Genomic DNA, 13,073 nt, shown 5'->3' on the forward strand with positions numbered 1-13,073 from the left:
AGGCCTGCTCTATGCTTGAAAAAGAGCTATGTGCCTAGGGCTTTAGTGAAAATGTCTGCAACATTCTCTTTGGTATTGCAATGCCGCAACACTCACCTAAGTGTATCTTCTCCCAAATGAAATGTTCTCTGACTTCAATATGCTTGGTCCTTTGATGCATGACTGGATTTTTGGCTAAGGCTTCAGCTGATATGTTATCACAAAGAATAGGAGTAGGATCATCAAGTCCATAAAGACCAAGTTCCTACAAGCATCATTTCATCCGGATAGCTACACAAGCTAAGGTGGTTAAAGCCTTGTATTCAACCTCTTTAGAGGAAAGGTTGACTGTATTCTGCTTCTTAGAACACCAAGAAATGGCTCCTGCACCAAGAAAGAATGCATTTCCACTGATGCTTCTTCTGTCCATCAAACAAGCGGCATACTCAGAAGCACTTAACCCATGTAGGCTTACAGTGTCACCTGCATATAAGATACCCAAATGCTGACTGCCTTTCAAGTATCCGAGCACTCTTTTGGCTGCAGTCCAATGAGATAATTTGGTTGAGCAAGACTATTTACTGCAAAACTGAGGTTAAGCCTAGTGATAGTCAAATAAATGAGAGAACCAATGAGTTGCCTATACAAAGTAGTATCAGAAGGATGTCCTATTTCATCCTTTGTCAACTTCAGAGTGGATTCCATTGGTGTAGACACTGGCTTGCAGGTCTCCATATAGTAGAGAGTATAATCTGCATTACTCTTCTGGGACTCTTGAGCTTTGAGATGCTCATCAATTCTGCCATACCAAGCTCTTGGAGCTTGTTTCAGACCACCATTCAAGCTCTTCTGCAGCTTGCAAACAAGATTCTTTGTTCTTGCTTTGACATAACCTACAGGCTGCTGCATGTAAACTTCTTCCTCAAGATTGCCATTTAGGAAGGCATTGTTGACATCCATTTGCCACAATTTCCACTCATGAAGAGATGCCATAGAAAGGACTAACCTAATGGAATTCATCTTGGCTAATGGTACAAAGATCTCTTCATAATCAACCCCCTGTTTCTGAGCAAAACCTTTAGCCACAAGTCTTGCTTTGTACCTATCTATCTTTCCTTCCTTCTTGTATTTCACCTTGTAAATCCATTTGCAACCTATGGCTTTCTTGTTGGGTGGAAGTTGACACAGATCCCAAGTGTGATTCTTGTGCAATGCAATCATCTCTTTGTCCATTGCATCTATCCATTCTTGCTTATCACAGGCATCCTCATAGAAGAGAGTTCATCATGCTGCATCAGTGACGCCAAGAGAGCATAATTTGCTTGTTCAAAGTCTGAATTCTTCCCTTTGTGATATATTAACCTTTGGGGTTGCTTTCTATCTCTGGCAGACCTACTTGGTGGGTATCATCCTCTTCCTCTAGTTCTTCAATGGAGTCTTCCATAGGTGCTATCTGTCTTTGAGAGGAGTTGATGAAGAAGGGGTGTCTGCATTTGATGGATCAGCTAATGACCAGCTAGTAGGCTCATCAAATATCACATCCCTTGACACAAATGTCTCCTTCTTAACTGGATCATAGAGTTTGTAAGCCTTATGCTCACTACCATATCCAACAAACACACACTTTCTTGACTTGTCATCAAGCTTCTTCCTGTGTGCATCTGCAATATGAAAAAAAGCAAAACAACCAAATATTCTAAGATGCTATACCTGAGACTTGAGTCCGTGAAAAGCTTCATAGGGGGTGATGCCCTAGAGTGCTTAAGTTGAGGATCTGTTCATCAAGTAGGATGCTGTGCTGACAGCTTCAACCCAGTAGGTGTTGGAGAGGTTCTTCTTTAGCATACACCTAGTTAACTCAAACAAGACTCTATTCTTCCTCTCAACAACTCCATTTTGTTGAGGTGTATAGCTGCATGTCAGTTGCCTTCTAATGAGTTATTCACCTCCATTGTCTAACCTGAGGACCTTGATGCTTCTACCTGTCATATTCTAAACCATAACATGATATTCTTTGAAAATGCCAAATACTTCAACTTTGGATTTCATGAAGAAAACCCAAGTATATCATCTATGAAGGAAACATAATATGTATTACCACTAAGAGAAGGAGTGTGGGCTGACTCACTAACATTTGTGTGAATGAGGTCAAGGACTCCATTGCTCTACTTGTGCTTCTAGAAAACGGTCCTCTGGACTGCTTGCCAATGCAACAGGCTTCACATACTTTATCAACTTTTTGCAGGAATGGTATGCCCAAAACCATACCTTGTGATTTCAGCAAACACATGCTATTGAAATTCAGATGACCATACCTTTTATGCCATAATTCTGATGGAGATAAGGAGGCTGACCTATCAACTTGCATTGCTAACACTTTTGCTCTATTGATCCACTTAGCTTGACGAGTATTCCTTGCTTCTAACCTCTTCCGACGACCTTGTAACTATTTTGAGGATCTCTGATATAGAGGAGTGCTGACCTTCAAATTCCACTTTGAAGCCTTTATCCACCATGGCTCCAACTGAGAGAAGGTTCTTGGTAAGTGAAGACACCAAGAGGACATCTCCAAGTTGTTTGCTTTCCCCTGTGTTCAGCTCAAGGGAAACTTCTCCTTTACCTGTGATAAAATTAGGACTGTTGTCTGCAGTATAAATCAAGCCATCATGAGTAGGATCCAATTTAGAGAAGTACTCAGCATATGAGAAGTCATGTGGGAGCTTGCCCCACTATCAATCCACCATGGTCCTACTTCCTGCCATGGTCTACATGGTTGGCCTCTTTGATCTCTTCAATAGAGAGAAAAGTGTTGGCATTTGTGAAGCTTTGAGAGCTTCCATCTTAAGCATAGCTGACTGATTTCCCCTTTCGATCAACTTGCTTTTCCTGCAATCTTTTTCAAAAGCTACCCAGAGACCTGGAAGCGGAACTCCCAAGCCAACGGCTGCACATGAACAAAGGGCTGATGTCTGTAGCCTAGAACATCCTCTCTCAGGCTCTCTCTTCGATGGAGGATTATGAGTCAAAGGCTCAAAGCACCATCAATCAGATGTGTGTCCTGAACCATACACAACATGGGATGCTCGTGAATGCCACAGCTAAAGCAAAGGATTTAGAGAACAAATCATAGATGATGGCACAACACATAGACGAGATGCAGACCAAGATCGCTATGGCGGAAAAGGCCCTAGTGCAGCAAAAAGAGCTGAGTGACATATTGCGAGAAAAAAATCTACCACTTCTGTTTCCAATAGAACGAAAGTTGTTTCTGACGGTAGTAAATCCTGCCAAAGGAGTAAACCCTGCCAAACGAGTAAACCCCGCCAAACTCTCAATGCCGACTCCGGAATGCGAAAAGCTATGCAGCAACAAGCAGTGACTGTCAGCAGCAAGTCGCTAATGTCAACAGCAGGTCGACGGCTTGTCAGTAGTAGCAGGTCAACTCAGATGGCTGAGACGGCTGATTCCGGCGGCCGATTCAGGAAGCTAATTTCGACAACTGATTCAAGCAGTTGGCTCTGATAGTTGTTTAAGACAGCAGACTCAGTCAACTGTTTACATAGCTGACTCCAACGACCGAAAGATGACATGGCATCGACAAGTGTGGCTTCAGCGGGTCAAAAGATGACGTGGTATCAACAGGTCGGAAGATGGCGTGGCATCAGCAAGTCGGATGATGATGTGGCTTCAACAGGTCGAAAGATGACATGGCATCAACATCTCAGAAGAGGACGTGGCATCAACAGAACGGAAGCTAATGCAAATTCAGCAAATCTGAGTCTACAGGCGAAATTCGACTGATGCTGAATCTGCAACAACCCAAGTTTTTAGATTTTTTTATTTTTCATTTTGCAGGTCTGAGTCAGCTGTCAGAATCAACTATCAGATCAGAGTCAACTGACTAAAGAAGCTGCTGGAGTCGGCTTCCAACCTGTGGAGTTTATCAGAGTCAATTTTCTGAATCAACTGACTGAATTAGCTTTCTGAATCAAGATTGAATCAAGTGACTGAATCAGCTATCCGAGTCAACTAATTGAATCAGCTGACTGAATCAATTTGTAGTCAGCTATTTAACAAAGGTTCAGAGATGTTGCTGATCTTGAGGGAAGGTGTTAAAAGATTCGAGATTCAAGAAGGTGTTAAAAGATTCAAGATTCACACCATTCTAAGGTTTCCTAAGCCTTGTAGATGCGCCGCCTGTTTGGTAGAAATCGATCCCTGCAGCAAAGGAGAAATTCCAGGTTCCATGTCTCAGGAGATAATTCAGGTTTAAGTATTGTTGATATGTCCCAGTGCGAATTTCTTGTATTGATTAATGTCCATGTGAGTGATCATGGGAGGTGTTTGATAAAAAGTCTTTCCAAGTTGGGACTTGCATTGTGGTTTGTCCTTCAAGTGTGCTTTCCTATGTTTCCAAGGTGTTTTGCCTACTGTCAGCAATACCACCTCTACCCTATGCAATGCCTTGCCAATTCACCATGGTTTGTTGGTGGCCCTTTTGCCGAGACGCCATGGAATACAAACAATCTCAAAGTCACACAGACATACATGCACACTGCTAAGCAAGAAGCTTCTACATGTATATTCACAAACACATGTATGCATACATTCTCACAAAAAAACGTACCTGCACAATATCTCCCACATCTTCCGTCACTAAGACAACCATATGCAAATCACATGGACTATGCAAAGCACACCAGGAGAAGACCATATGTACGGACCATATGGACCATCCAAGGCCACAATCTATGGCATCATGCATGGCCTTCATGTGGATTATGCATGTATGTCCATGAGGGTGCACATGATAGCATGTATGTCCATGTCATGTTACATGCTGACATGGACTCGTTACATGTGGACATGGACATGTCAATTGCCGCATCATCAAAGTAGTCCATCAAGATTGCCTTACCTCCTCAGCACTATCATCGTTCGTGTTCATGACCTGAACATGTTCATCAAAAGACCTGAAAAAAGGACGTGCATTGAATATTAACATTCAGGATACCATCTACTTTAATAGGATAAACCCAATGTTGAAAGATAGAAAGTTCAGAGAATTTTGCCTTACACTGTTAGTTGGAAAAATGTAAACGAAAGCAAGAACAGTGGAACCATACTCACGCTTCTTGGTTATAGACGGGCTGATTGAATTGAAACTTTTGAGCTTCCAAGGCAAGATCCGTCAAACTATCCAACACGCTACATACAGCATCACCAAAACCCTACAAAGTTGACAAAAACATGCATGTTTCTATAGAGACCGGTTCCAAAGAAGCAACATCATAAGCAAGGTGAGCGAGATTGAAAAGGGCAGAATAGCTTCAGAATCATTTAGTGGAACGGTTTGAGGTCTCTACTTGCTTCAACTTGGTCGCAGCCCAACTAGGTTGTGCAAAGCCAAGTTCTTTCAAATGATGCACTGTATAGCACCAACAAAAGTGTATATTAGACTGGATCGGGGTAGTTAAAAGGCCACACAACATCAAGTAAAAAAGTATCCAGGGTGTGGGGCGAAACAACATGTTCAACGAGATACATGCGCATGCAGACAAAGGTATTGCTAATGCACTTTTGAAATAAACTTTAAATCAACATGCATAGAAGATGAGTACCCATCTATTGTAAGATGCAGCATTGTCAAAACCTTCAAAGAGATGTGAACACTATGGGTTTCGAATGAGTTTCGAAAGTTTTGATCCCAATGGGAGGTACTTTACACCTTGTTCAAGTCAATAGCTTACCTTAGCGTTGCCAAATCAAGTGTTGTTTGATACTTTGCCGTAGAGCCGCAAATGCAAATTTCCCATGCGGGTGTGCTAGCTCATCCGTCACATCCTCACTCCATTGTCAATTCGGAAATGCTCCTTTGCTAGAGGACATAGTATGTCTCCAAGAGACAGTCTGAGTAGGAAAGGTATCTTCCACAAACTGAATTTGCTTATAACAGTAGTAATCATGCGACTACTGGTTTTACCCCATTTATGCTTATGTACGGTTATCAGCCGAAGTCACCGATTGCCATACCGTTGGGTGGGGGGGGAGCACGGGACAATGGATGATGGGAGGGAGCGTTCCAAGCAATCAACAATGGGTTTCTTGCAAGATGTGCAAATATGCTGAAAATTGCAAGGGAAAGCGCAAAGAGTGCTCAAGACCGCGCTCAGTATTACGCTAACCAGCGATGGACCCCGAGAGTCTCACGAGCGGGCATGTGGGTGTATCTTAAAGTCCCTAAGGACTCTTAAGACAATGAGGAATGGCAAGCATTACACATTATCTTCTCAATGTTGTGGTCCTTACTAGATCACAAAGAAGATTAGTGATGTGGCTTATCGGTTAGCAATACCTCCCTGAATCAAGATTCACCTTGTGTTTCACTTTAATCGTTTGAAAGAATGTCTGGGTGAAGGTGATGAGATTGTGCCAATACAAGAGATCCCTAACCTCGAGGACATGACTAGATATATTCCTATGGAATCCAAGTTGGTTCTGGATCAACATACTAGATGGTCTCGGCATCACACCATCTATTATAAGTACTTGATCAAATGTAAGGGACAATCTGAGGTTGAGACTACATGGGAGTCAATGCATAGTCTAAAGGGACGGTCTGAGGTCAAGGCTACATGGGAGCAATGATTCATAAGGGGGGAAAGTATGTTAGGTCGTCCAAAGGCTAATCAAGGTTAAGACCTTCAGGTTAGGTTAACCATAGCCTAGGGGTTAGGCATCTTAAGTGGGGGGTTAGTAGCTTTTATGAGACGTGCTATATTTGGTTCTTGGTTTATAGGAGCCTATATAAGTGCCTTTATGAGTGAGTTAGAGGGAGAGCTCCTCTGACCTGGATTCAAGGCCTTGAGACTGTTTACATCCAATGGGTATGTACTCGTGGTATGGGACACCAAGGACTTTGCACATGGAGCTATGCCTCAGATACTACTAACCCTCTATGCTTAAGGGTGCCTAAACGGCTCCATGGTTGGGTGGTGAGCTAGATGCCAATGTCTATGTCTATTTTCTTTTTGTTTACGCTTGATCGTAGGATTTGCGCCAAAGTCTTCTTTGTACCTTGGGTCTGTTTTGTTGGGGGGATTGCTGGTGGTCTGCCCGGTCAAGTTGGCCAAGCACTTGCCCACCATCTAGCTGAGGAGCGAGATGGGGCTGCCCTCTAACCTCCTCCGCTCCTACCACAAGGACTCGGGGCGGTTTTGGGTGAGGGTCTGAGAAGCTTCCTGGGCAGGCTTGTCGTTTATTATGTCTCGACAAAGCTAAGGTTAGGTAGACTAACCAAGGTTGGGATTACGGCTTAGCTAGGACGTGGAGACTTGGAGGGTTCACATGTGGACTAAGGGCTCTAGCAGGATGAGGTCTAGATTGGCTAAGAGTCTATAATTAATAGCCTAGGACTAATAATAGCTAAAAGCTTATAAATAAAGCAAGGGCCATACATAAGTGACCTTGGGGACACTTATGAGTTATTGAGGTATCCACACAGTAGACAGGAGTGCTACCAAGGGCGTGCAAGACCTCACAGCCATGGAGCTGCAAGGTGGATGGTTCAACCTAGTGGTATGGGACACTAGGTTAGGGCCAACCATCGGTACCAAGCACGCTCGCAGGGTAATCAAACCTCTGGTTCGGAGGTGAGTCCAGGGGACTCTACAGTTGGGTGGTGAGTCGCTAGCCACGATCCAGTGTGGCCATGCGATGCGTACAACATCGGGTCTATGAAACCTCGTTAGGGTTTCGGTTCTAGGTCAAATGATCCTTGGGCGTGGTCTATGAAGACCTTACATTGGTATCAGAGCATGGTTTTAACAAGTGCATGGTCTATGAAGGACTTTAAGATACACCCACATACCCTTTTGTAGAACTCTGGGGGTCTGTCGCTAGTTAGGGTAATACTATGCACTCTTTACACTTTCCCTTGCAACTTTCAGCATATCCAGACTCACGTGAAATGCATTGTGAATCTTCCAGTGATCTGGTAGCTTCAAGCGATAGGCCACCTCACCAATCTTTTCCAATACCTAAAAAGGTCCATAATAGCACATGCTCAACTTAGGGAATAAGCGCTCTTTACCCTTCATCTTCTTGAGCCTAGCTTTTTCAAAGCGTAAAAGAACCCAATCACCCAATGCAAACTCTAATGCACGTCTGTGACGGTCTGCTGCTTTCTTTTGCTTTTGCTGAGTTTTCTGGAGTGCCAACTTAACTCTCCGATAAGCTTCATCCATGTTTTCCACATACTGATCAGCCTCAAAGATCTTGCAAAATGGGTGGTACCTTCTTCCCTCCTTCCACAATATCAAAAGGCGCCTTGCCCGTCGAGGTATGGACGGTGTTATTATATGCAAACTCCACTAAAGGAAGATACTTTTCCCATTGTTGCTTGTGCTCTGACACATAACACTTAAGAAGATCTAACACTGTAGAATTAGCCTCTTCCGATTGACCATCTATTTGTGGATGAAATGAAGATGAAAACTTGAGAGTTGTATCCATGTTGTCAAACAACCCTCTCCAGAATAAACTCGTCATCGTGGATCACGGTCACTAATGATAGACGAAGGCAAGCCATGATACTTGAAGATGTTCGCCATGAACAACTTCACCATATGATCAACTTTGATCGTCTTACGCACAGGAATGAAATGAGCCTGCTTACTGAACCTGCATATGATAGTCCAAATGCCATCATTGCCCGTTTGTGTCCGTGGAAGATCAAATATAAAATCCATGGCAATGCTCTCCCATGTCTATCTGGAATAGATAAAGGCTGTAGTAACCCTGGTGTCTTTTGACGGTCAAACTTTACCTTCTGACATACGATGCATTGCCTAACAAAAGCATCAACATCTCTTCGCAAGGTTGGCCAATAAAAGAAAGTTTCAACTGCTTTTACCGTGGCGTCAATTCCTCTATGACCTGCATACGGTGGAGCATGACTTTCAATCATAACCTTGAGTCGTAATTGCCTAGTAACACACAGTCTACCATGCATCAACAAAAACCCATCCCTGAGAGTATAATGATCATGCCGCTGACCCTCAGACATCTGATCATATAACCTTTCAAAGTCCTCATCATGTGCATACTGCTCTTTCATTTCATCAAGCTCATGATGATAAGCAAGTGAAACTGCTGAGACATGTGGCTTGCGTGACAAAGCATCTGCCACAACATTCTTTTTGCCTTCCACATGCACAATCTGGAATTGAAACATAGTCAAAAAGTTGGCCCATCGCATATGCTTCTCTGAAAGCTTAGTTTGCGTGAGGAAATAACGCAAGGTCTGATGATCTGTCTGCACAGTGAAATCAGCCCCAAGCAAATAGTGTTTCCATGTAGAAAGAGCATGAATTACAGCCAACATCTCTTTCTCATAAACCTGTAAATGCTTCTCGGCATTCTGCAATATTCGACTCTCATAGGCTATCACATGTCCTTCCTGCATGAGAACTGCCCCAATGCTGTTTCCACATGCATCACACTGGACAACAAAAGCCTTTCGGAGGTCCAGTAATACTAATACTGGATCCGAAGTAAGCTTTTTAAAGGCTGTAATTTCCTGATCAGCCCATCTAAACGAAGTTGCCTTCTTTGTTAAGGTATAAAGGGGCGAAGCAATTTCAGCAAAATACCGTATGTACCGCCTGTAATAGGAACACAATCCCAAAAAGCTGCGTACATCATGCACGGTTCTCAAATCTGGCCAATTAAGAATTGCTTCCACCTTCGATGGATCCATACGGACTCCATGCTTAGACACAATATGCCCCAAGAAGTGTATCTCTTGCAAGAAGAACTCACTATTCTTGCCATTAATAACCAGCCTATGGTTTCGGAGTCCTTCAAACACAATGGCCAAATGCCTTCTATGCTCCTCCTCAGTGTGTGAATGCACAATCATATCATCAAAGAATGTACCCACACACGCTCTATGAGGCCGGAAAATCCTGTCCATCATTCTGTTAAATGTGGCAGGTGCATTTGTCAAAGCAAAGGGCATAACCAAGAACTCATATAACCCAAAAGTGGTTCGAAATGCTGTCTTATGCACATCCTCGGGTCTAATACGTATCTGATGATACCCGCTTTTCAAGTCAATCCGACTAAAGACTGTGAAGCCCTGTAAAGCGGTCCAATATGTCATCGATCCTCGGAATAGGGAATCGATTCTTGATGGTATTCTTGTTCAGCGCCGTGTAATCAATACACATGCGCCAAAAACCATCTTTCTTTTGCACTAAGAGTACAGGTGAGCAAAAGGGTGATGAGCGAGGCTGTATCAACCCTTTATTCAACAGCTCCTCTACCTGACTCATAATTTCTTCTTGTTGGGCTGCACTAACACGGTACGACGGTCTATTTGGTGGAGTACTACCCGGAATTAGATCAATGGCATGATCTTCTGGCCTTTCCGGAGGAAGTTCTCCTGGCAATGACTCGGAAAAACAATCTTGGAACTCACATAAGAAATCAGTCCTGTCCTTATTTAACGTAGACAAATTAGATTTAGACTCATCATCTTTTGCATCCTTTACATAAATCAAGTACGCGAAAAGATGCTTTTTCATTACTGATGAAATTGCCGAAGCTGATACAATAGGAACAAATTCCCCTTTAAGCTTTACATCCAAAACATGTTCTTTCCCTCTATGAGTCAAAGTAATCTTCCTATTGTATGTATCCACCACCGCATGTACTCTGTGGTACCATGGCATACCCAACAAAACATCACATCCATCAAGAGGCATGACGAAAAACTCCTCACTGTCCACATATTCCTGCAAATGAAGCCTGAGCTTCCCAATAATAGGAGTGACGGGTTCTACATACCCAGGACAAGCCATGTTAGCCTCATATAAAGGCCCCATCTCCTCTGCACGGATCCCCAATCGGCCAGCCAAATCTGGTGAAATAAAGTTGGCTCTAGCACCTGTGTCAAAGAAAATCAAGGCACTTTGATCTCTCACTTTGCCCCATGCCGTGCACAACTCAGTCTCTTCACCACCTAGCTGTTCCCCAACAAGATCAGGAACTAACCCTGCAGAAGGTTTTGGTTTCTTTGACTTGGGCTCCCCTTTTGTGTCAGAGTCCTTTTGGGACTTATGCTTGGGACAATTAAAAGACATATGTCCCTCTTCTGTACAGTAAAAACATTTCCGAGCATCCATCAAAGCCTGTCTCTCCTCAGAAGTTCTCTTGGGCATTGGTAACTTCTTATACCGCTTCTCTGTAGACCCTTTTGCATCACGCAAAGCATGCCCTGACTTTTCAGATTTCTTGCTTGAGCTTTTACTGCCTTTAAATCCAGATGAGACCCCAGTGAGTAACGCATTTGCTGTCATAGCATTCTCTATCATCTGTGACATATTTGTTACTCGAGTCTTTATGCAATAGTCACGCACTTCCTTGGGCAGCCCACAACAATACTTCTCCACCAGCTCAGACAAAGGCACTGCACGGTAAGAAGTAACTGGGAGTAAAGCTTCCCAAAACTGCATCCAACTTGTGCCATGTTGTCATTACATCCACCTCAAAAGTAGATGTGAGCCATACGGAAGAGAACACCTGTTTAAACTGTACCCAAGTAGATGGTGCTATGCCCTGTAAAAGAAGAGTGGACCACCACTGCAATGCATTGCTTTTGAGAAAAGTCACAGCTTTTCTCACCTTAGAGGACTCCGTGTAATTACCACCAGAAAAAGCAGCATCAACCAAACTGCTGTAAAAAGATAAGTGCCTTTAGTTTATCTTTGGCCCCACTGAATGTGTCAAATTTCACAGCAGCTCCCCCTTCCTTTTAATCCTTCGCCTTACCCATAGGCGTAAGATTATCGTAAGGAAGTGGCTTCACAACATTGCTACCCCCAGCATTCATGCCCATCATAGGGTCAACATTACCAATTCCCACACCTGGCATGCCATACATTCCATCCATGTTTCCAAACATACCATTATGCATACCGGGCTGCATGCCCCCATACATATTTCCTTGCATTCCAGGTTGCATGCCCCCAAACATGTTTCCTTGCATTGCGGACTGCATACCACCATACATATTCCCTTGCATACCAGGCTGAAAATTAGCTCCAAAAGTCCCTGGAATACCCATGCCTCTCTGAGGGTAACCCCCGGTCATGGATTGGAACACAAAGCCACCACCAAAATAACCTCGATGCATAGACTGCTAAGAAATAGATGGCTGTCCGAAAAAGGAACTCTGTGAGTTGGCACCAAAAGTATGTTGCATGTTCGGAAACTGTCCAAAAGATGGATCCTGTGGGAAGGCACCACTATTGCCCTGAGGTAGGTTCTTAGAACGCACTTTCCTCTTCTTCTTTTCAGGCTCGGAACGGGATCTCATAAATTCAGCAAACTTCTCACTTTGTGTGAGCTGCATAAACACATCCATTACACCTGCCATCGCAAAGATGGGGTCCGGAGGGTAAGGAACCCAAATGGTACCATAGAGACAGATCCCCCCTAGGTTCGGGCCATAGCCACAGGTTTCTTCACAAATCTCCTTTTAGCAAATTCCCTCACCCCTCAGGTGGAGAAGGCAAGGGAGAGGGTCTCACAGCATACGCGGGAGGTGGTGCCCCAGGCCTCCAGGCCCCAAGAGAGGATGGCTTGCCGGTCACCCTCTTTCTACGTCATTGGGATCTCATGGAAGTCGGTTTCATGGTGGCCTCGATATGAGATCATGGCCTCAGGTCACATGCCATAGAGACTCTCTAAGGGGATGATTTACTTGATTCCAAAGGAGAGTGGTGACCATTTGGAGGTTCCGTAGTGGCGCCCCATCACCCTCCTTGGAAATGCTTACAAAATCCTCGCCAAAGCCATCAATCATCGCTTGCTGCCTCATCTCCACGACCCAATCCATGGCACCCAAACCGACTTCATCCACGATAGGAGAATCCTCGATAACATCTTCACCTTTTGGGAGGCGACAATCACAAGGAGGACATGGCAATTCTTCCTTTGGATTTTGAAACGGCCTATGGCAAGGTTGATTGGGATTTTCTGGAGGCCACCATGCTTAGGATGGGATTTCTAACTAGATGAATTAGAGG

The 13,073-nt window shown here is 43.9% G+C and overlaps 1 protein-coding gene across 7 annotated transcripts in view; it reads right to left on the minus strand.

Moving 5' to 3' along the window:
• LOC147631292 (intraflagellar transport protein 57-like) overlaps nucleotides 1-13,073 on the minus strand; it is a 133,641-nt gene that overhangs the window by 101,319 nt on the left and 19,249 nt on the right. For all 7 annotated transcript variants that reach the window (XM_086809665.1, XM_086809666.1, XM_086809662.1 and 4 more), the window contains 3 exons: nucleotides 5,346-5,407; nucleotides 5,110-5,210; nucleotides 4,898-4,952 (listed from right to left, as the gene is read on the minus strand). In XM_086809665.1, the coding sequence (XP_086665791.1) occupies nucleotides 4,898-4,952; nucleotides 5,110-5,210; nucleotides 5,346-5,407 (218 nt within the window). The remainder of the gene's footprint in view (nucleotides 1-4,897; nucleotides 4,953-5,109; nucleotides 5,211-5,345; nucleotides 5,408-13,073) is intronic.

The sequence above is a fragment of the Cibotium barometz genome, chromosome 15 (genome assembly GCF_041138505.1).
Source record: "Cibotium barometz isolate CiBa-2024 chromosome 15, ASM4113850v1, whole genome shotgun sequence".
NCBI lineage: Eukaryota > Viridiplantae > Streptophyta > Polypodiopsida > Cyatheales > Cibotiaceae > Cibotium > Cibotium barometz.